Consider the following 22,768-nt stretch of genomic DNA (forward strand, 5'->3'; position numbering starts at 1 on the left):
CGTGTTCTTTAACGCCTTTGTGGCTTTATTTTCTATGAATGCATTCGAAAACATCCAAAATACTCTATTGAAGAGACAAAATCTTTCTGAAAATGTTATTTTATCCCCGATCTCTTAATCACGACTGGCAAGAAAATACTCCGCTGCTGAGGTGACCTGGGAAGGTTTGCCATGTAAGTTTTATATTCATACACCACACTGGCAAAACTGCAGAAACAATGTTGAAAAAGTGACACCTTGTTTATGGTGTTTTCTTGAAATTCAGGTAACATTACACAGTAGATAATGTAGTTTCCACAGACGTTTCTGTATCTTCCTCAGCTAAGAGTTGTGCAATGGCCAAACTGACATGATAAGCATTTGACATTGAAGCATGTGTCAGCTACATGTAGTACATGCTTATAGTTGACAACTAGCTGTCATGAGGCAAACAATTGCACAGCTAAACTGCATTGGAGTGTGATGCATATATATATATATACTTATAGTGCCTTCAGTTGAATGTATTTACTTAATTGCATACATGTGCACTTTTATTACTGTACTATACTGATGGGCACACTTTTGTTTAACTTTAACTTCAAGCAACATGCACTGTGCCCTCATGGTTATAAATATAATTATAATATAATTTATGGTCACATTTGTTCAATTGCTGCTTTAATTGATCAATGTTTGTTATGCCATTAGATCTCCTGGTAGCTATAGTCTCTGCAGTGTACTTAAGATGTGTATTCAAAGTAATTAAGATTATATGAGTTATTTAATTTAGTACCGTGTGTAAAAAAATGGAACACCCGCTACACATGCATTTATTAAACTGCATGGCGCATGCATGTTTCTGTAAAGAAATTAAATGGGCGCCGCGCACAATGCCTTGTCAGGGATGGCCAATTAAATCGTCCGCCTGGTCGCCATGCAGAGTCAAGTAAAAAATGCGCCGGGCGAGTTCAAACCGTCTGCCAGCATAAAGTGTTCTTTTGAGTGATAATGTAAGCATAGAATTACACTTAAGTCTTAACTTAAACTCTGTATTGAAGGAGGAAGCTGTGTACGACTATTTTAGATATTCTTTTTTTTTATATCTCTTTTTGATTGCAGGATCATGGAGGGTTGTAGCTCACAGACTGCCACTGATGCCAGTGAAAAGCAGCCAACAAACCCTGACGTGACCTCTTCACACTCCCTCACAGAATCCACAGCTTATGTCAGTGATTCCTGTGTGACTGAGGTGTCAGATGCTCAGCAACTCGTGAAAGACAAGGAAGATGTGCCACTGGTGGAAAAACTTCCACCAGAAAAACACTCTGCTGGTTTAATTTCACAGACCTCAAGTACTGTATCTTCTTTGTTAGTTAATGAAGCAGGGACTGCCAAAAGTGGGCAGGAGAAGGAAATGTTGGGGGTTGCTCAGAATGATTCTAATGTAAAGACAGGAGAAGAACCAGACACAAAAAGTGATACTGATACTGATAGTCCTGACACAGTTCCACATAGCCAATCAACAAATGTCTTTGCTCATAATGAGAGTGCAGAGGGTGATTTAGTAACTGTTGTAGAACACATGGCTGGAGATACCTCTGCCAGCATGGAAGATGATCCAATTCAGAGTCAAACAGAGCAGCCATCAGAAATGGTTTCCATTGTGGAAAAAGACAGTGCACACATTAGTGAGGCGGAGAATGGTAAGGAGAATGCACAGGAGAAAGATGGAGAGGTTGAACGTAATTCCAGCCAAGGTGCACAGATGCCTATCAGTACTCTTCCACCAGGCTCAGGAACTTCGCGACCTCCAGCCCCAGATAGTGATGCCTTGTCAATCTCTCTCACTGAAGAAAGTGAAGGGAATAAGAGTGACAACCAGTCTGATTATGACTATGACATCATTTCCTTGAATGATGAAGACCTTACCAATACCACACAGTTTGTCATCACAAACGTCTGTTCAATCCGAGAGGATGATACATATTTCCATGAGTATGTTGCAGATCGTGAGGATGGTGATGAGAACAGCAACCAGTTGGATCTGGAGTCATCAAGTAAGAGTTCCTCATTTATAAGTGATTCCACTTCAGAGCACACCGTAGAGGGTGGGGATCATGCTGCGACTGTTTCTGAAAACCAAGCAACTGTGTCAAGTGCTGGTGAAATTCCACAAACTAATGCCGATGTTGTAGCTCATGGGCAGATTTCAGTCGCCAGTGAACCTCCAGCCACGGGTACAGTCACATCCACAGGACAGCCTTATAATGCAACTCCTACAATTCGTCACCAGAGTTTGCCAGATACAGTTCCAACTGTTGTGTCTCCTATTCAGTATGCAGTGTCATCTGCTGCTGCAGCTGTCCCCACTGTAAGTTCTTCACTTTCATCAACGGCTACTGCTGAACTTGCTGTTAGTGTTACAAGGGAAGAAGGTGCTGGTAGGAACCAAGGAACTGATGAAAACAGAAGTGCAGATGGATACCAGCCCCCGCATGAGAAAAATGTGCCAGCAGCAGTAGGAAAGGGTAAAGACAGCAAGCAAAAAAGTTCCGATCCATTCACAATCAAATTTGAGCCGCCTGATTCGGGGTATGAGACCGGAGCAGCAGCTGCTGCAAGTACTTCTTTTCGGCAAACAGCAACTGGTTCCTCAGGCGGTGCAGTAACTGCTCAAGGAATGCAACGTTCTGAGACAGTGAGACCTGCATCTGAATCCAGCGGAAGTAGGAAAAGACCTCATTCTGGGCCTGAAGCAGGGCAGGAGGACCAAAGCAACCATTCTGATCAGCGGAAAAGGCAGGGACTGGGTAGTGATGACAGTGAACAAAACACCCTTCTCCCCAACAGACGGAGACTGGATGCAGTGTTAGGCCTAAACAGCAATCCAGGTCAGGCAAACACAGCCCTGGTTACTTCTGGTACTGAGAGGTCAGAGCCTGTACCCATGCAGGCAGATGCAGGGCAGAAAACTTTCATCACACTGAGTAAACCTCTTCTTGTTCCATCTAGCTGGACCAAGAAATCCTCATCTCAGCCTCACAACATCCCAACCAAAAGCGTATGTCTGAATCTTCCACCCGAACTGTTTAAAAAGCAAAGTCCTACCAATGAAGTGTCAAATACTTCAGCACCAGCAGCAACAGGCCCAAGTAGCCGTCTGATGATAGGGTTATCCCAGCTGGTAACTAGTTCGTATGCCACAGTTCCTTCTAGTACCTTGGCGGCATCACCTGCTGCCCCTAGTTTGCAGTCAGTGAGGAGACCTGCCACTGTGACCAGTGTTGCCACCAGCAGCCAACAGCTGACGAATGACCAGCTGATCAGTCATTTGCGTCATGTGCAGGACAAACCAGGCTCACACCAGATGTTGACCATCCCCATGCCTGATGGCTCTATGCACAACATCAAGGTTGTGTATGCCCCTTCCCTTCAGCCTCGGACGCCAGTTGTCTCGACTACAAGCTCGCCAACAACCCTGTCGCAATCTGTACAACAAAGTACCACTGACGAAACAGCTTGTACCACACATGCTGCAACAGGCAGCCAACAGGGTGTCACAATCATCCAGGTGCAAGGAGGCAGACATGTGCCCACAACTACAACAAGCGGTATCTCTCCAGCGATGGCCATACCATCCCAACCTTCCGCTCTTCGTCTCCAGACGAGCGTCAGGCCTGCAACAAGTTTTGTATCCAGTGTACCATTACAGGTCAACACAGGAGTCAGGCCTACTTTGAGTTTTGCTCTTTCCCACAGGAACCCAACCCCGGCCACCAGTAATACACCCCCTGCAACAGTGAAGCTGGCATCATTTCAACCCGGTTTACCACAGACGAGGGTTGTCAGGCCTGGAACAGTTCCCGTGGGAGTCAGGCCAATGCAGTCCATGTTGAAAACAGCTCCCACATCATCCTCAACGTCTGGGTCTTCTGCACCAGTCGTTTCAGCAACGTTGTCGCAGAGTCAGATGTCCAAACGAGACCTGCGGTTTGACCAGGTAAGCGCGGAAGCCAAGCTGTCAGCCAGCGACATGGCGGCATTGATCCAAGGCAAGAATCTGGTGCCTTTCTTAGAGCCCAGACGCAGACCTGGCAGCAAAAGCAACTGCTACCGCTGCGTGGAATGTGGCATTATCTGCTGTACGCTGGTGGGCTACACAGTGCACGTCAAGCGAATGTCCATGGTGATCCGCTATGCCTGCATGTCCTGCAAGGCGGCCCTGGTCTTCTTCAACAAGTGCACCTTCCTCGCCCACCTGCGCAAACACTCCACAGCCGACTCCAATTTGGGCCAGGTGCTCAACCTCAAGAGCTACACCATGTCCGTATCGTCTCTACCTGACAAGCTTCTGCCCCCGATACGTGAGTCTTTGTTGATGTAGCTTCTCATGGTTTGCTTGTTGCATGAAATTAAGAACTTGAACTTATGAAGGGAGGTCTTTAGAATTAGAATCAAACATCAAAAATAAATTTATTTTTTTTTAAACATTCTTTATTCTTTAAATGTAATGTAATGTCTTACTTTTTAAGATAATGGCTAGTAATATTCCTTTTTCTGTGGCCCAAGGATATTAGTGCATGTTTGGTTGGTTTTAAACCCAAAATACAAGTTGATTCTTGAATACAAACTGTATAACTCTCACACGCTCTTGCAAATTTGAGAGCAGAGCAAAGAATGGTGATGGGCTATCTTGTGAGAGCCACTATTGCAAAGGCGGATATGGATGTTCAAAGTTCTTGCGACCTTCGAAGCATAACAAAGACAATATCTCGCGGATATTTCACGAGTGCTGCTCAGGTACCGAAAAGGTCTATTCCAGTGTTTGTTTTGACGTGAATATTATTGTGAATTTTTTTCAGACCCCCAGCATATGGATCCACTGGTGATCAACCGCAATCAGCCTATATCGTGCAAAGAGTGCAGGCAGGTGCTGTCAGACTCGTCAAAGCTGGCTGTTCACTTTGGTTCCGAGATCATTCAGTGTGTGTTCGCTCACACCTGCACCCACTGCAAGATGGAGCTGCCCACCCTGTGTGCCTTGAAAGCTCACCTGCGTCTCCACGATGAGAAGTCACACACCTTCTGGGCTCACCCTGACTTCGTTTGCCCTGAGTGTGGTATGTCTAGTTTTGCTGTCAGTGTGAGCGTTGGGTAAGGTCATTGTACTGTCTCAATTAGACGGTGTTGTTAGCAGTACTATTACAACGACTTCAGCAGCAGTTAAGCTACCGTATTTTCCGGGTCATAAGGCGCGACTTTTTTCCTCGAGTTTGACCCCTGCGTCTTGTATAACGAAGCGCCTAATCCCTGTATGAAATACGAAAAAAATCAAAGAGACCGCCTGAGTACCAGTCAAACAACTTGTGATAATGCATATTTCAGCTACTAGGTACTGCCCTGGCCAAGTTTCCTCTCAGCTCAGGACATCAAAGAGACCGCCCCATAGGTTAAACTCGGTCACTGACCCCGGTGCAGGAAGTGTTTCCTCTCTCAGACATCAAAGAGACCGCCCCATAGGTTAAACTCGGTCACTGAGTACAAGGCAACCCAGCTATCACAATGGACCTGCCTTTGATATCACCGCACACACAGAAACATCACTCTCTCAGACATCAAAGAGACCGCCCCATAGGTTAAACTCGGTCACTGAGTACAAGGCAACCCAGCTATCACAATGGACCTGCCTTTGATCTCGCCGCACACACAGAGCACACATATTTCCACTCTGTATTCTTCCTTTAATGTGCGGCTTATTTTCATTCTTCGACCGTTTGTTACCGGTATACTTTTTCAATTTTGGTGCGCCCTATCGGCCCCCTGCGCCCAATGGGTGACTGGATTACAATTTTTTTTTAAAAGAAGGGGGTGCGCGCTGTAGCGCCTTGTAACCCGGAAAATACGGTACACTAAAAATCATTTCTATACTGCTTTTGAAGGTTTTTGAGTATAACCTCACCAACATAGTGTCAAAATATTAACACAGGATGTGATTTCATTTAGCAACCACGGCTGCAACACTAAACCAGTCTTGTTGACCAAAAAGTCAGTTACTGATCATATAAATCCTTGCATCTTCTTTATTTCTGTGACTGTCTCACAGCTTTCCATGAAAGCTTTGTAACAATGCAACTTAATTTCACAGGCACCGCACCAGAAGTAGTGTTGTACCTGCACCTCCTTGCTGCATGTGCAGGTTCTTTTTTGTGTGAAACCTGTGTAACTTAATTCTCTAGACAGAGATTGCACACGCTTGCCCACCAACATACCCTTGTTACATACTACTACTACTTACTTATCATATCATATAATATATATACCGCCTGTAGGCTAGATAAGCCTTTTGCCTGCGATATGATGTAATAAAAACAATGTCTTTTTCTTTCTTCATTTTATTTTTTTAATGTTCAGCGTTCATTTTTGGTATGCTTCCATACTTCCACAGGTCTGTGTTTCCCCAACCAGGCATCCCTGTACCAGCACCTGTTTGCCACCTGCATGCACTTCAACCGCTGTGTCAACCTCAGGTGCCCTGTGTGCAACCTGTTTCAGCCGACCTTGCAGGTGTTAGAGGACCACCTGGGGACGTTCCACGCTAACCAGCGGCGTTACCAGTGTTTCCTGTGCAAGCGCGCCTACCACTCCCTCCAGTCCTTCCAGCACCACTTCCCACAGCTTCACCATCATCTGAAGCACACTAGCTTTGAAAGGGTAAAGCTTATGCACAAATAGCTGCACGGTCAATCAGACAAATAAAGTCCAACCTGCCCGTGCGACCACCTCTTGAAAGCCACCACCCACAACCACCTCTCCCAAGGATTCCAGAAGAGTTTTTATATATATATATCTATATTATATGGTCCTCCTCTGGACTAGATTTCTCTGTTGATACGCTCTCCCCTCCGAGGGTGTTTAGCTTCTCTTTGAAATCTTGGTCCCATCCGAGGAGGGTCTGATTTCCCCAATAGGGCTGTCTGTGAAGGGACACTTTTTCTCTCTTTCTTTTGCTCTGCTTAGAGATTGTAACAAATCTTAGAAGAAAGTCTCTGCTGATTTTCAATTGTTTCTTTTACAACTTCTTATATTTTATATATAATTCACCTTTCCATAGCGATCGCCTGTCTATCACAGCCACTTTTGATTGGTCCCTTGGGTGGTGTTTGGAGACGGGTTTGACTGTAATTACAAGAAGAAACAAGAAATTCCTCCGAGGTAGGAAAAACACCCCCGTCCTTAGCATTCTCACTGCCACCAACTGAGCAGGCACTGCTAACAAGTGTGGTTATTTCCCTTTGACCATTAATATGTCCCTCTATAAGTCCTTGTAGAATCTTAATCCACCAATAACTCCCTAACCGTGTGTTTGACTGGTCCCAATTTTTGTAAGGACCGTCTCAGGAATGTATAGAACCTGTTCACCAAGTTTGGTGACGATCGGTCCGTTCATTCTTGAGATCTATATGCGAACACAAACAAACAAACAAACAAACACATCGAGCGAAACCTATACACACCCCTATACCGGGGGTGTAATAACAACAACAACAAAACAACACTCAAGTGCTACGTTTGTGCTTTGACCTTAAAAGGTCTTTGAGACATTCTGTGACAAATATTTACATGTGGATGGGATGAAGTTTAACAACTTCAGGCCAGTCAGTCATATATATGTTATAATCAGAATGCACACATACTAAATTGTATTCCTGACCAGTCTATTGTCAATGTTTTTCTTATAAAGTACTCCTGATTGTTACTGAAAGATTTCTAACAAATTGTGTATATATATATGGTTATGTTCTAGCATGATAAAAGTATGACTTTATATACATGTAACTACATTAATATGTTTTTTCTCTGTATCTGTGCAGGACAAGTTATACACATTAACACAATCGTGTTCCCTTTGCAAGAACGTTGATAATGAAGGAGCTCCAAGCTTGCAAGATAAGGTATGTATGTTTTGAGGAAAAGAGCACTTTTGGGGACTCAGTGGTATCAGTTTTTACATTTAGTCAAGTTTTGACTAAATGTTTTAACATAGAGGGGTAATCGAAACAAGGGTCGTGGTGAATCGAAACAAGGGTCGTGGTGTATATATGTGTATGTGTGTGTGTGTGTGTGTGCGTGTAGAGCGATTCAGACCAAACTACTAGACTGATCTTTATGAAATTTTACATGAGAGTTCCTGGGAATGATATCCCCGGACGTTTTTTTCTTTTTTTCGATAAATACCTTTGATGACGTCATATCCGGCTTTTTGTAAAAGTTGAGGCGGCACTGTCACACCCTCATTTTTCAATCAAATTGATTGAAATTTTGGCCAAGCAATCTTCGACGAAGGCCGGACTTTGGTATTGCATTTCAGCTTGCTGGCTTAAAAATTAATTAATGACTTTGGTCATTAAAAATCTGAAAATTGTAAAAAAAATATGTTTTTTATAAAACGATCCAAATTTACGTTCATCTTATTCTTCATCATTTTCTGATTCCAAAAACATATAAATATGTTATATTTGGATTAAAAACAAGCTCTGAAAATTAAAAATATAAAAATTATGATCAAAATTAAATTTTCAAAATCAATTTAAAAACACTTTCATCTTATTCCTTGTCGGTTCCTGATTCCAAAAACATATAGATATGATATGTTTGGATTAAAAACACGCTCAGAAAGTTAAAACGAAGAGAGGTACAGAAAAGCGTGCTATCCTTCTCAGCGCAACTACTACCCCGCTCTTCTTGTCAATTTCACTGCCTTTGCCATGAGCGGTGGACTGACGATGCTACGAGTATACGGTCTTGCTGAAAAATTGCATTGCGTTCAGTTTCATTCTGTGAGTTCGACAGCTTGACTAAATGTTGTATTTTCGCCTCACGCGACTTGTTTTTAATTACACTTATTGTTTTAAGAGAAGTCTTGATTTAAGGACTTATGATAAAACACATCTGAGAAACCATTCATATGGTTTTCTGGTTGCCTTGACCATGATCATAGAAAGGTCAGAAGATCTTGGCGCAGGATAGCTCATACGATAATGTGGACTGGGTGGCCGAGTGGTAACGCACTTGCGCTCGGAAGCGAGAGGTTGCGAGTTGGACCCTGGGTCAGGGCGTTAGCAATTTTCTCCCCCCTTTCCTAACCTAGGTGGTGGGTTCAAGTGCTAGTCTTTCGGATGAGACGAAAAACCGAGGTCCCTTCGTGTACACTACATTGGGGTGTGCACGTTAAAGATCCCATGATTGACAAAAGGGTCTTTCCTGGCAAAATTGTATAGGCATAGATAAAAATGTCCACCAAAATACCCGTGTGACTTGGAATAATAGGCCGTGAAAAGTAGGATATGTGCCGAAATGGCTGCGATCTGCTGGCCGATGTGAATGCGTGATGTATTGTGTAAAAAAAAATTCCATCTCACACTGCATAAATAAATCCCTGCGCCTTGAATATGTGCGCGATATAAATTGCATAAAAATAAAAATAAAAATAAAAAATAAATCCCTGCGCTTAGAACTGTACCCACGGAATACGCGCGATATAAGCCTCATATTGATTGATTGATTGATTGATGTCTTACTATAGCTAATATGGTTACAAAAGCCTTCATAGTTTGGACATTATTACAACATTGACAAAACAGAGAATGAATGAATGGACAGAGGATGGACACCAAAACAAACACAAAAAAAACAAAGAAAAGAACATTGTACAGTAGAACCCCTCTTTTAAGACCTACACAAGTCTGAGAAGTCAGGTCTTAAAAAGGAGGGAGTCTTAAAATGAGGGTAAATTTATTTTTTTCATTTTTTCTTTTCATTACTTTATTGTCCCATCGCTGGGAAATTCGGGTCGCTTCCTCCCAGTGGAAAGCTAGCAGCAACGGAGTCGCGCTACCCAGGTGTCTGCGTGTTTAGGTGTATTCAGCCACCTGCACTTATGGCAGAATGACCAAGGTCTTTTACGTGCCATTGTGATGACACGGGGGTGGGACATGGCTTCCGTCTCTGGGTCTGCACATAAAGTTGACCCGTGTCCGTCCCGGCCCGGATTCGAACCAGCGACCTCTCGATCACAAGTCCAGTGCTCTACCAACTGAGCTACCGTGGTCGTGAAGTGAAAGTCTGAGAAAACAGGATCTTAAAAAGGAGGGAGTCTTAAATTGGAGGGTCTTGAAAGGGGGGTTCCACTGTACGACACAATTGACACATGCACAAAGTTAGGAAGCATTCCAGTAAAATGAAAAAAACTAAGTCTTTATTTATGCTGACATATGACCAGGATCATGCCAGGAAGCATATGGAAGAGGAGAAGGCACGTGCCAAGTTTGGTTTTGCCTGCGTGTTCTGCCAGGAGACCACCATCTTCACCCATTCCTCTGAGCTAATCTCTCATCTCAGCTGCAAACATGAGGCCTACAGGTGATACTTGGAAGTGGAAGCGCTTACTTTGGTGTTGGTGGTTTTGATTGTGTGTGTGCGTGTGCTTGTGTTACTGTGTAAGTTACTGTGTGTGTTACTGTGTGTGTTTGTTACTGTGTGTGTGTGTGTGTGTCCACGCCTGTGTGCATGCGCCTGTTTTGGAGGTTGGCATGTGTGCACATGTGTAAGTCTGTGTGTGCGTGTATGTGTGTGTAAGAATACATGCAGCTGAACTTGATCCTTATCTACTTCATTTAAGTTTTTGTTTATTCTCCTTCCAATTCCCTGGCTTTTTTGGGGGGAAGGTCCGTGAAAACAATACATAACAGTTGATGCCTAGATCTATTGGTTGTCCTAAAGTTTTGATTGCGACAAAAAGTTTTCAGATTACAGAACTACAGAAGGCCCCACTACCCCCACCCCACCCCCAGTTTTCAATAAAGAAGAGGATAAGAAGAAAAATTATAAAGATTTTAAAGATATGATATTAGTATAAAGTGACACCTACTCCCCCCCTCCACCCCCTGGCCACCTTTAAAATCTAACAAAATCGGGTCTTGAAAAGGAGACAGTCGTAAAATGTAGGTGAATTTACATAGTTTATGAACAGGAAGTCTGATGAACTAAGGTCGGAAGGTGAAGAGGTCTTAAAATGGGATATCTCTTGACTAATGTTTCACAGGTTCCCTTGCTCCATGTGCCAGCAAGGCTTCGTCACGCTAGCACTGCTGCGTATTCATGTGCTGTCCGAGCACGGTTCATCCAAGACCACGCATCGTAGGAAGACCTGCCTCAAGTGTACTGCCGGGGGTCAGCTGAGTGACGAGTCGATACTGCCCCACGTCATGTGGCACATCCTGAAGATGATGACAGAGACTGCTGACAGCCAGGAGAGCGTGTCCACAAACCCTCTCAGCCAACGCTCCATGCAGATTCACGTGCCCAAAGTTAACGTGAGTGCTTTTCTGTGAGTTGTGTGTGTCTATGGACCTACCTCAGCGAACAGAGATCAACATGCACAAAGTTGACGTGAGTGCTTTTCTGCCTGTTGTATGTGTTTATGTACCTACCTCATCGAACTCTCCATGGAGATCAACGTGCCCAAAGTTGACGTGAGTGCTTTTCTGTGAGTTGTTTTTGTCTATGTACCTGCCTCAGCTAACACCCCATGGAGATCAACGTGCCAAAAGTTAACGTGAGTGTTTATCTGTGTGTTTGTGTTTATCTGTTTCTGCGTGTTGTTTTTGTCTATGTACCTACCTCAGCCAACAGCCCATGAAGATCAACGTGCCCAAAGTTAACGTGAGGGCTTTTCTGCGTGTTGTTTTTGTCTATGTACCTACCTCAGCCAACAGAGATCAACGTGCCTAAAGTTAACTTGAGTACTTTTCTGCGTGTTGTTTTTGTCTATGGACCTACCTCAGCCAACAGCCCATGAAGATCAACGTGCCCAAAGTTAACGTGAGTGCTTTTCTGCGTGTTGTGTGTGTCTATGGACCTACATCAGCGAACAGAGATCAACGTGCCCAAAGTTAACTTGAGTGCTTTTGTGCCTGTTGAGTGTGTCTATGTACCTACCTCAGCGAACTCTCCATGGAGATCAACGTGCCCAAAGTTAACTTGAGTGCTTTTGTGCCTGTTGAGTGTGTCTATGTACCTACCTCAGCGAACTCTCCATGGAGATCAACGTGCCCTAAGTTAACGTGAGTGCTTTTCTACGTGTTGTGCGTGTCTATGGACCTACCTCAGCGAACAGAGATCAACGTGCCCAAAGTTAACTTGAGTGCTTTTCTGCGTGTTGTGTGTGTCTATGTGCCTACCTCAGCGAACTCTCCATGGAAATCAACGTGCCCAAAGTTGACGTGAGTGCTTCTCTGCATGTTGTGTGTGTCTATTTACCTACCTCAGCCAACAGCCAATGGAAATCAACGTGCCCAAAGTTAACGTGAGTGCTTCTCTGCATGTTGTGTGTATCTATGTACCTACCTCAGCGAACTCTCCATGGAAATCAACGTGCCCAAAGTTGACGTGAGTGCTTCTCTGCATGTTGTGTGTATCTATGTACCTACCTCAGCCAACAGCACATGGAAATCAGCGTGCCCAAAGTTAACGTAAGTGCTTTTCTGCATGTTGTGTGTGTCTATGTACCTACCTCAGCCAACAGCCAATGAAAATCAACGTGCCCAAAGTTAACGTGAGTGCTTCTCTGCATGTTGTGTGTATCTATGTACCTACCTCAGCCAACAGCACATGGAAATCATCATGCCCAAAGTTAACGTGAGTGCTTTTCTGCATGTTGTGTGTCTATGTGCCTACCTCAGCGAACAGTGTGTTTCTGCGTGTTTGTGTGTGTGTCTGTTTTCCTGTGTGTCTATGTCTATGTAAGGAACTGAGCACACAGGCCATAAAGATCAACATGCCCAAAGTGTGAGTGTCTGGGTCTTTGCCCGTACCTGTGTGTCTGTCGTTGGTTTCTGTTTTGGATTTGGATGCAGAGTAGATGCCTTCATACATGTATTTGCAGTTATGTGTAAGCCCAAATGTGAACATACTGTTATATATACACAAGTCATCCATTCTTCTTATTATATAATAGAACCCCCATTTTTAGGACCACAAGAAATTCAAGGAAACCAGGTCTAAAAATAGAGGTTAATTTCAGGCATGGGAATTGAAAAAAGTAAAAAAGGCTGAAAATTTGTAAGTAATGGCAAAGGGGAGTTTGGGGGCATGCCCCCCCGGAATTTTTTTCTCCAAAGAACCCAAATGGTGCAATTTGGTGTCATCTAAGCTCCAAGTTTGCCATTAAATTCAGTTTTTAGAACCATTTTTGCCTCCCCCATTTATTTTTTCGGCGGAACAAAAAAAAATATGGCGGAAATTTGCCTTTCGGCGGACAATTCCCATGCCTGTAATTTACAAAAGCTATGAACAGAAGATCAGCTTACAAAAGTAGTCTTAAAAAGGGGGAAGTCTTAGTTTGAGGGGGAGGGTGTGGGGGTGTCTTAAAAGAGGTGTTCTACTGAAGTTTCTTCACAGTAAACACTCTGACACACAAAAGTGTGACATGCAAACCAGCCATTTGTACCACATGCTTCTGTCTTCCAGGCAATGTCCAACGACGAGCAGAAACAGATGTTGATCTGTAGAAGTTGCGGCCATGTGTCACCCTCTCAGTACGCTTTGCAGCGTCACATTCGCAAGGCCCAGCACGTTTTCTGCCGATTTTTTTCCATCTGTCCCTTCTGCCAACGCTTCGACTTTGTGAATGACACATCTTTTTATTTACACAAGAAGCAGTGTATGACAGACAGTGGCGTGTATTCTTTCCTCGTTGTCGGGGAAGAGGAAGACGAGAGGAAGAAGGAAAGAGAACAGGAAAAGACTGCGAAGAGGTAGAGATTGAGGTTTTCTGTGATTTCTGAAATATCCTGTGTGCGCCTTGGTTAGATGGTGTGGATGCATGGCTCTATATGTGTTGGTGTGTGTGCATGGCTGCATGTGTGTTGGCATGTGTGTGAATGAACATGCGCACATGGATGTGTGTGTTTGTGTGTGTATCATGTGTGTTGGTATGATTGTGTATGAACATGCGCGCATGGATGTGTGTGTGTATGCGTGCATGTGTGTGTGTATATCCACATATACGGTAGCTGCACATGTAGAGGGAAGATTTCACGACAATGGGATATCAAAAGTTAATGATTATCATTACTTTATTATCATTATCATTATTATTACTTTATACTAATCTTCTTTTCCACAACATAATTGCAAGGTCCACTGTTTTCAGGGCACGTGAGAATGATGAGCAAGATAACATGAGTGTGGAGAGAAGCAAAACAGTGCAGCCTGTCACTACTGTACATGCTGCTCGTCTGCGAACTTGGTTGGGCGCCGCTGTAAGAAAGGTTGAGCACACAGACACATCAGCTGACCATCAAAAATTGGTAAGTGATATTTGAAAGAACAAGATAACAGTAACAAAGAGTATTGACACTGATGAAGACTGATTAACGTCAAATCTGTTTTATTTTCGTTTCTGTGTGTGTTTTCATCTGTGGTGAGTACATTGTTATTTTATACTAGTCCTTCTTGCTCTCTTGTCCCATACCTGATATTACATGACGATTTTTTCTTTTTTTAATCAAGAATTTTATGTCATTGGTCATTGTTTACTTACATTCTCATTCATTTCACTGAAGAAGGGCGTGGCCCGAAAGTCTTTGGAACTTGGTGTTTACTGTGTTTTTTTCTAATTGATACCTGATATTTTGGAAAGCTTAGTCTCATCTATCATTTTATTTTGTCATTCAAATTAAACATCATGATCAAAAGGGTGGGGGTTGGAGATTCATTGTGGAAGAACTGCCCTATAGCCCACTGCTTTTTGCTACCCAAGAAATTTGAAGAAAGTTTGGGGAAGTTGAAGAATTTTAGACCTGCATGGTTAGCAAAGCATCTGCGAAAGTGATACAGCAGTCCCTCTCATGAACGAACACCCATGGGCCATAGCAAACCTGTCCGTACATTGCAGGTGGCCGGTCACGGGAGGGGTGACCACACCACCCCCTCCCCCATACACTCACACAGACACACACACAACATGTTTGAGTCTATGCTAACCACTTCTTGTGGCTACTAAACGATAACATCCAACTCCTAATATTTTGTTAAACGTTCTGCAAAAAATTATTTGTATGAATGGTGATGAAAAGAAGAGATAAAATATATCCTTAAGGCAGTGAACGCACTCACCATGCACTGACATCATACGAAAGCAGCCACACAAACACAGCACAGAGGCAGGTGTGCAGATGCTTTGTGAGAATAAGCGTTGAAAAGCAGTTTGAATAAAAACCAGCAGATAGAGCCGCATGTCATAATCATTCTTCTTGTCTGCCTTTATTGACTGCATGCCGATCTTGTGGCAGTGACTTTTCACTCTTCAGTCGGAAATACACTGTACACAACACGTACCGCTCTCACTCTCCATCACTGACTACTCTGACAACTGATCCTTGGAAATTGTTTGGAAGAGTACACCTCTCTATTTCTCTCCAATGCTCTTCCTGCTGACATGCAGTGACACCGGACACCCCACTGAGTTTAGCCAGCTACCCCCCCCCTCTCTCTCTCTCCCTCCCCCCAGCCATGTACTGTTTGGTGCTGTGGCCAGAGAGGTGTCACCGGCTAGCTGCACTGTTCACTCAGAGCAAAACCAGTTGACTGTGTCTAACTTTTGACAAAGCAACACAACTGAAGGGTTCACAGATTAGGTAACCGACTCACTGGTCAAGGCTGCAGGGAAACAAGAGTATCTTGTCAATGAAAGAGGTTACACACAGACACGCGATGCTGAGAACGGTGGTCGATTTTTGACTCACATGCGAAGCAAAAGTGAGTCTATGTACTCACCCGAGTCGTCCGTCCGTCCGTCCCCCTCCGTCCGTCCGGCCGGCCGGCCAGCCGGAAAACTTTAACGTTGGATATTTCTTGGACACTATTCAGTCTATCAGTACCAAATTTGGCAAGATGGTGTATGATGACAAGGCCCCAAAAAACATACATAGCATCTTGACCTTGCTTCAAGGTCAAGGTCGCAGGGGCCATAAATGTTGTCTAAAAAACAGCTATTTTTCACATTTTTCCCATTTTCTCTGAAGTTTTTGAGATTTAATACCTCACCTATATATGATATATAGGGCAAAGTAAGCCCCATCTTTTGATACCAGTTTGGTTTACCTTGCTTCAAGGTCAAGGTCACAGGAGCTCTTCAAAGTTGGATTGTATACATATTTTGAAGTGACCTTGACCCTGAACTATGGAAGATAACTGTTTCAAACTTAAAAATTATGTGGGGCACATGTTATGCTTTCATCATGAGACACATTTGGTCACATATGATCAAGGTCAAGGTCACTTTGACCCTTATGAAATGTGACCAAAATAAGGTAGTGAACCACTAAAAGTGACCATATCTCATGGTAGAAAGAGCCAATAAGCACCATTGTACTTCCTATGTCTTGAATTAACAGCTTTGTGTTGCATGACCTTGGATGACCTAGGTCACATGTATTTTGGTAGGAAAAATGTGTAAAGCAGTTCTTAGTGTATGATGTCATTGCTAGGTTTAGCTGAAGGTCAAGGTCATGTAAAGGTCAAGGTCAAGCATGTGAGTCGTATGGGCTTTGCCCTTCTTGTTCACTCTCTTTCTCGGAGGGCCTTCATCGACTGTGGCTTTCTCCCAGTAAGGTAATACATTGTACTACGTTGCAAGCCCCTGGAGCATATTTTTGATTAGTGCTTTTGTGAACAAGAAACAATTGGCAAGTGGCTCTAACCCATCTCCCCCCTTTCCCTGTCGCGATATAACCTTCGTGGTTGAAAACGATGTTAAACACCAAATAAAGAAAGAAAGAAAGACTGTGGCTTCTGTTGCTTACGTCCAACAGACAAGAATAAAGAGCAAAGTGCAGTTTCATGTTGGCATCTTCGCATTTGAAAGCAAAAAAGTGCGTGTACTCCACTCCTGACCCAAATTAACCCCCTCCTGATGGGTACACGTGCACCCAAGTTAACAGAGACTGTCATCACGCCTTTGCGGCTGTGACCTTTGTACCAAGAGCCGGACTGCTCTGTTATCGATTTTGGTGTGGTGAAAATTTGACGATGGTCTGTCCGTCAGGTCTGTCAGGTATGACCTGCTGTTGGGACCGAAAATTAGTGTCCGTGTCCCTGTTTTGTAGGTGTCCGTTTAAGGGGGGGGCAAATATAGAAGGAAAACACTCCGTGCCAAGCAAATGTGTCTGTACATGTCAGGTGGCCGCTTACGCCGGGGGCCGTACATTGCATGTATTTGGAATAAGAACAAAAACTGAAGAATCGAGGTGATTACCTCTGTACTACGAAGCAGTGTGTACAGTTGATAGATAACCTGTAACTCATTGGTCACTAAAAGCATGATTTCTTTCTGCACCTTTTGTTTGGTCAGCACAGGTGCTGCTGCACTTCATTTCTTGTGACACTGAATTTTCTCTTTCAGCAAAGCCCCAGTCTCTCCTTGAAGCGCCCAAGAGAGCCTGTCAAGAACCAGCAGCCAGCCAAGCTCATGAAGATAGTGCGTGTATTTCCAAAACCTTGTGGCAAAGACAGCACAACCACTCACATTGCAGTGAGGTCAGCTCAAGTGAGTAGTCATTTGTTTTGTTTTTTACATCCATACTACTCATCACCACCACTCTTCCATCTGTTATACAGTTGAGGGAGTGTGGAAGGGGGTTAAAGTGGCCGCAGCCTGTATGAGTGGCTGCTCTTTTACGCTATTTTGTGAAACCTGCCATAATTTTTTAACTGCTAAGGCCTGGCGCTCACCTATGTAACTTCAGCAGGACAGACGGCACACTGCAGCTTATCGCAGCCAGCTACACGTTGCGTGAAAGAAAAACAGGCCAAGTACTCGTCATAATCCCTATCGCAGCATCAATAATATGCAGTGCGTCGTCTGTGCCGCTGAAACTGCGCAGGTTTATTCTGCCCTTAAAGACTTCATTATATATTTTGACCTTATAGTTCTTTGTTTTGTTGTTACGGCATCTTGCAAAATGTGTGCTCACTCTCTACCTTTCAATTTTTCATCTCAACTTTGCTGAGAAGTAAGTTAGGCACAAAAAAAAATAGGTCTGTTTACGGTAACCCGACCGACCCTAGTTTTTAGGCCCGACCCTAATCTTTTTTTTGGATCGTCTGAAAAAAAAAAAAAAAAACGCATCCAAAATAGAGCTGTTTGCGCTCAAACAGCAGACGACAGAAGGGAGGTAAGCTCAAAGTACTGTTTATAGTTATGTTGGGCAAAAACAGGGATTGATGAGAAGAAATGAACTGTGAAACATCATAGAGAGGGGAGAAAAAAAAAAAGGGAAAAAAAAGGGAAAAAAAAAAAAAAAGCTGACCTACCGACCCTATTTTTTCACCCTATGTTACCGAAAACAGACCTATTTTTTTTTTTTTTTTTGCCTTAGCCCTATTGTCTAACAGTGGCAGAGATCCATACATGTTTGAGACAAAAAGAAGATGTATGCATTGCAGATTTGGCATCTTTTGATCAATGGATCTGAAATTAGACATACTGTTTTACAGACGGCGACACCGCAGTTGGTAGCTGCAGACAGATCAGCTGAATCCCAGGAGCCAGAGTTCTATCCTTGCCACTTGTGTGGGCTGACGTACAAGTCTGGAGCCACGCTGACAGAGCATCTTGCCAGGGCTCATGGGGGAGAGAGGAACGTCTTGTGTTGCAAGGTACACAACAATGCAATAGAGAAGGGATGTTGTAAAGAGAGTAAAATGATTTTGGGGCAAAATGGTTTTGACGCCATGGCTGTACTTCAGGATTCTGTGGGTTTGCTACATGTTGCCACAGTTTGTGGACCCTGCCTGTCTTCGAGTAGTGTTTTGTATCTACTTTTTTTCTCTCTCAAAGCACAGGTATTGATGCAGTGCATGGTTTTTGAAAAATAAAAATATCTTTTTCTCTCAATTGTTCTGTCAGAATGAGTAAGTTTCTGAAACATTTGAACATGGTTTATTTGCTGACAACAGTGTTCTATAGTATTTTGTCAGCCTACCAGTTAGGTTATATCTGTACTTTGAACAGCGTTGTTCGATCTTTAAAATGCAGTCCCTTTGCCATTGAACTGTGTGAAGTAGTTTGTCTTTTTGTATAGCCTTCCCCCCATGCAACTGTGTCCCTGAAGCAAGATAATTTCCTTACAATTTAGTTTCACCACTTGTATATCTTCTTCTGCGTTCGTGGGCTGAAGTACACGTACACTCGTGTTTTTTTTGCACGAGTGGAATTTTACGTGTATGACCGTTTTTTACCCCGCCATTTAGGCAGCCATACGCCGTTTTCGGAGGAAGCATGCTGGGTATTTTCATGTTTCTATAACCCACCGAACTCTGACATGGATTACAGGATCTTTTTCGTGCGCACTTGGTCTTGTGCTTGCGTGTACACACGGGGGTGTTCGGACACCGAGGAGAGTCTGCACACAAAGTTGACTCTGAGAAATAAATCTCTCGCCGAACGTGGGCACGAACTCACGCTGACAGCGGCCAATTGGATACAAATCCAGCGCGCTACCGACTGAGCTACATCCCCGCCCGACCACTTCATTGGCTATGTCGACGCCCGTTTTTAACTGCTTGCTTCCCTTTATATAATAAACCGGCCACAGAGCGTCATCGTTCCAAGTCTCAAAACCTAGGGGGAATTCTGGGTAGGGAAATCCTTTCCACACATTTTAAATCCGGGATACCCCCCATCTATTTGTAGAGTCTCAATATATCACTGTGTGTCGACTGATGGTAATGGTGGTTGGGGGCTTGTAAGATCATGTGCTTGTGGTTTCACTTAAAAAAAAACGCGGGTTAGGGGGAAGAATTTACCCGATGCTCCTCAGCATGTCGTAAGAGGCGACTAACGGATTCTGTTTCTCCTTTTACCCTTGTTAAGTGTTTCTTGTATAGAATATAGTCAATGTTTGTAAAGATTTTAGTCAAGCAGTATGTAAGAAATGTTAAGTCCTTTGTACTGGAAACTTGCATTCTCCCAGTAAGGTAATATATTGTACTACGTTGCAAGCCCCTGGAGCAATTTTTTGATTAGTGCTTTTGTGAACAAGAAACAATTAACAAGTGGCTCTATCCCATCTCCCCCCTTTCCCCGTCGCGATATAACCTTGAATGGTTGAAAACGACGTTAAACACCAAAGAAAGAAAGAAAGTTTCACTTAAATGTTCAATTGACAAAACATAAGCCATAAACTCACCATTCTTGTCCAGCTGTGCATGTAAAGCAAGCAAGTATGCTATAGGTGTGACCACAGTGTTTGTGTCCCACAGTTGTGCCGCAAGAAGGGCAAGGAGATTATGCTGTCCAAGACAAACCTGAAGAAACACCTGGTGCGCAAACACAACGTCGCCAAGCCTGCAGCGGAGGGCATGGTCAATGCTGAATGTGAGAACCCACAAGAGTCTACAGAGGTGAGTGAGCCTTGCCTCATCTTGCTTTGGGAGGGGGGACGGGGTGGGGACGGGGTGGGGGGTGGGGGGGGGGGAGGGGAGCTTGAGGAACTCTAGGTGCAGTTTGAACAGGCTTTCCAAGTATTTTTATTAGCGTAGAAAAAAACCTCAAAAGGAAACAGAGAGCACAATTTAGGAGGCCGGGAGAAAATTGTTTGGTTGCCATTCCTTGAGGCAGATTATTTTTTTCCATGCGCCATTCTAAATTTGAGTCATTTGATGTTATAAGTAGTATGAAACTGTAGGTAATTGTTGTCTCTCTGTCTGCCATCAGGACCTTGCCACACCAGGATCATCCAGGCTGTCCACAGACTCCGAAAGCTCCGTGTCCTCCGCCAGTGACAGGAGTCCTGTCAGGCGCTTGAGAATCACCGGGGACGATGCACAGGAGTACGTCTGTGCCAAGTGCAGCTTCTCCTCTCTCAGCGCCGATGATTTCCGGAACCACATCACCACACATGCTGTGGAAAACTGTGTACAGTGCTTGGAGTGTGGGCTGAGCTTCAGCGCCATCTCTTCCCTCAAGAAGCACCTCTTCATGGTGCACAAGGTCAAGCAGCCTGCAGCCTACGTTGAGAAGCACGACATCAAGCTGGACGAGCTGTCCATGGATGTGGCTTCTCACATGGACTCCCTGGCTCCCTTGGGAGAGCCTGAAGTCGTCATCAAAACGGCAGAGATGTATCACGAAAACTTGCACGCTGCCAAACCGTTCATTGAAGAGATTAAAGAGAAGAGATCCCGGCGGAGTGAAGATGGCGAAGAAAGTGTGCTGGAGTGCAACGTCTGTTACAAGGAGTTTGAGAATGAAGGGTCCCTGAAGTCTCACATGAGAACCCATGGCATGGCGTTCATTAGGTCTCGTAGAGTCGACACTCGCCAGTCGGTCAGCAAGAACGTTCCAGAGACGAGTGACGATGCTGAGGGAGCAGAATCGGAGAATGCACAAGAGATAACTAACACTGGTTCTGAGGATGCACAAGAGATAACTAACACTGGTTCTGAGGATGCACAAGAGATAACTATCACTGGTTCTGAGGATGCACAAGAGATAACTAACACTGGTTCTGAGGATGCACAAGAGCTAACTAACACTGGTTCTGAGGATGCACAAGAGATAACTATCACTGGTTCTGAGGATGCACAAGAGATAACTATCACTGGTTCTGAGGATGCACAAGAGCTAACTATCACTGGTTCTGAGGATGCACAAGAGATAACTATCACTGGTTCTGAGGATGCACAAGAGATAACTATCACTGGTTCTGAGGATGCACAAGAGATAACTAACACTGGTTCTGAGTATGCACAAGAGCTAACTAACACTGGTTCTGAGGATGAAACGGTGCTGACTATTTGAACCCAACTCTTATAGGTTTTGCGTACATGAGATCTATGCAGAGAAATTGTTCCAGTAGAAAGTGCACAGCAGAAGACTTTTGCTTTGGTTACTTTTTCTTTTGCATTTTTGGAGATTTGTGATGTTTTATTTCTTTCTTTTTTTTAAGATGTGCAACTACATGAAATTAAGTTACACACACAAAATGTTATAAGTTCAGGAGTACTTATAATTGTTTATTTGATTTATTTGAACACAGAGTTTAGTCTTTAGTTACTTTTGGTGTTCTGCTATTTTTACATTACTTTCATTTAATCGCAAGCATGCTGTAGACTTTTTTGATTTTTATTCTGCATGTTCCTTTTGAGATATTTTAATGAAATTTGATATATCTTTTGGAGAAAGTTTCGTAACTTTTAAGTTGAGTTTGGTAAGTAGCTTACTGTCATTCTGGATAAATCATGCATGGATGCACACTACGATAATCGCCACTTACCTGTATTCAAACTTCCATTTCCCTCTAGCACATTGCATACTAGTGGCACATACGCTCAAAGGTCCCTGCTAATGTCTTCCAGCAAGCACTTCAACTGCATGCATGTGTATCATTCTATCAAATTGTAGAAACGGACAACAATGATGAAATCATGTATTAATAAACAATCCATTTTTCAATGAACACTTCCTTTTTGTTATGCGCTTATCAAGCCTTATGTGTGTTTTCCATACCAATGATTTTTTTAAAGCTTAAACCTTCACCGGATCACGCTTTGGACTACACAGTCCGGATGATGTGGGTCGTGTACGACCCATACTTTTAAAGAAGAATTCAACATAAAAAGTATGGGTCGTACACGTCCCACGCCATCCGAATAGGAATACACTTTTTACCGCTTCTTTGCAAAGTATGGGTTGCACACGACCCACGCCATCCGAATAGGG

General features: G+C 43.6%; 1 protein-coding gene across 2 annotated transcripts; it reads left to right on the forward strand.

Moving 5' to 3' along the window:
* The first annotated feature begins 26 nt into the window (after nucleotides 1-26).
* On the forward strand, nucleotides 27-22,511 carry LOC138949195 (zinc finger protein 532-like). Of its 2 annotated transcripts, none has more exons than XM_070320978.1 (13): nucleotides 27-173; nucleotides 1,102-4,346; nucleotides 4,845-5,102; nucleotides 6,428-6,693; nucleotides 7,854-7,934; nucleotides 10,262-10,401; nucleotides 11,084-11,354; nucleotides 13,510-13,796; nucleotides 14,195-14,351; nucleotides 17,447-17,590; nucleotides 18,541-18,702; nucleotides 20,308-20,448; nucleotides 20,762-22,511. In XM_070320978.1, coding segments are annotated over exons 1-13 (6,240 nt in total). In that variant the 5' UTR covers nucleotides 27-171; the 3' UTR covers nucleotides 21,848-22,511. The 2 variants fall into 2 exon arrangements, with proteins under 2 accessions (XP_070177079.1, XP_070177082.1); XM_070320981.1 differs by lacking the exon at nucleotides 27-173 and adding an exon at nucleotides 189-265.
* Nucleotides 22,512-22,768: the final 257 nt, after the last annotated feature.

This window comes from Littorina saxatilis, linkage group LG1 (assembly GCF_037325665.1).
Source record: "Littorina saxatilis isolate snail1 linkage group LG1, US_GU_Lsax_2.0, whole genome shotgun sequence".
In the NCBI taxonomy this organism is placed as follows: domain Eukaryota; kingdom Metazoa; phylum Mollusca; class Gastropoda; order Littorinimorpha; family Littorinidae; genus Littorina; species Littorina saxatilis.

What these genes read in the sequence shown, in the direction of transcription:
- LOC138949195 (XM_070320978.1), top strand. An exon ending in TGCAAACATGAGGCCTACAG is followed by an intron (nt 10,402 to 11,083) that starts GTGATACTTGGA and finishes AATGTTTCACAG; the next exon opens with GTTCCCTTGCTCCATGTGCC. An exon ending in ACCCACAAGAGTCTACAGAG is followed by an intron (nt 20,449 to 20,761) that starts GTGAGTGAGCCT and finishes GTCTGCCATCAG; the next exon opens with GACCTTGCCACACCAGGATC.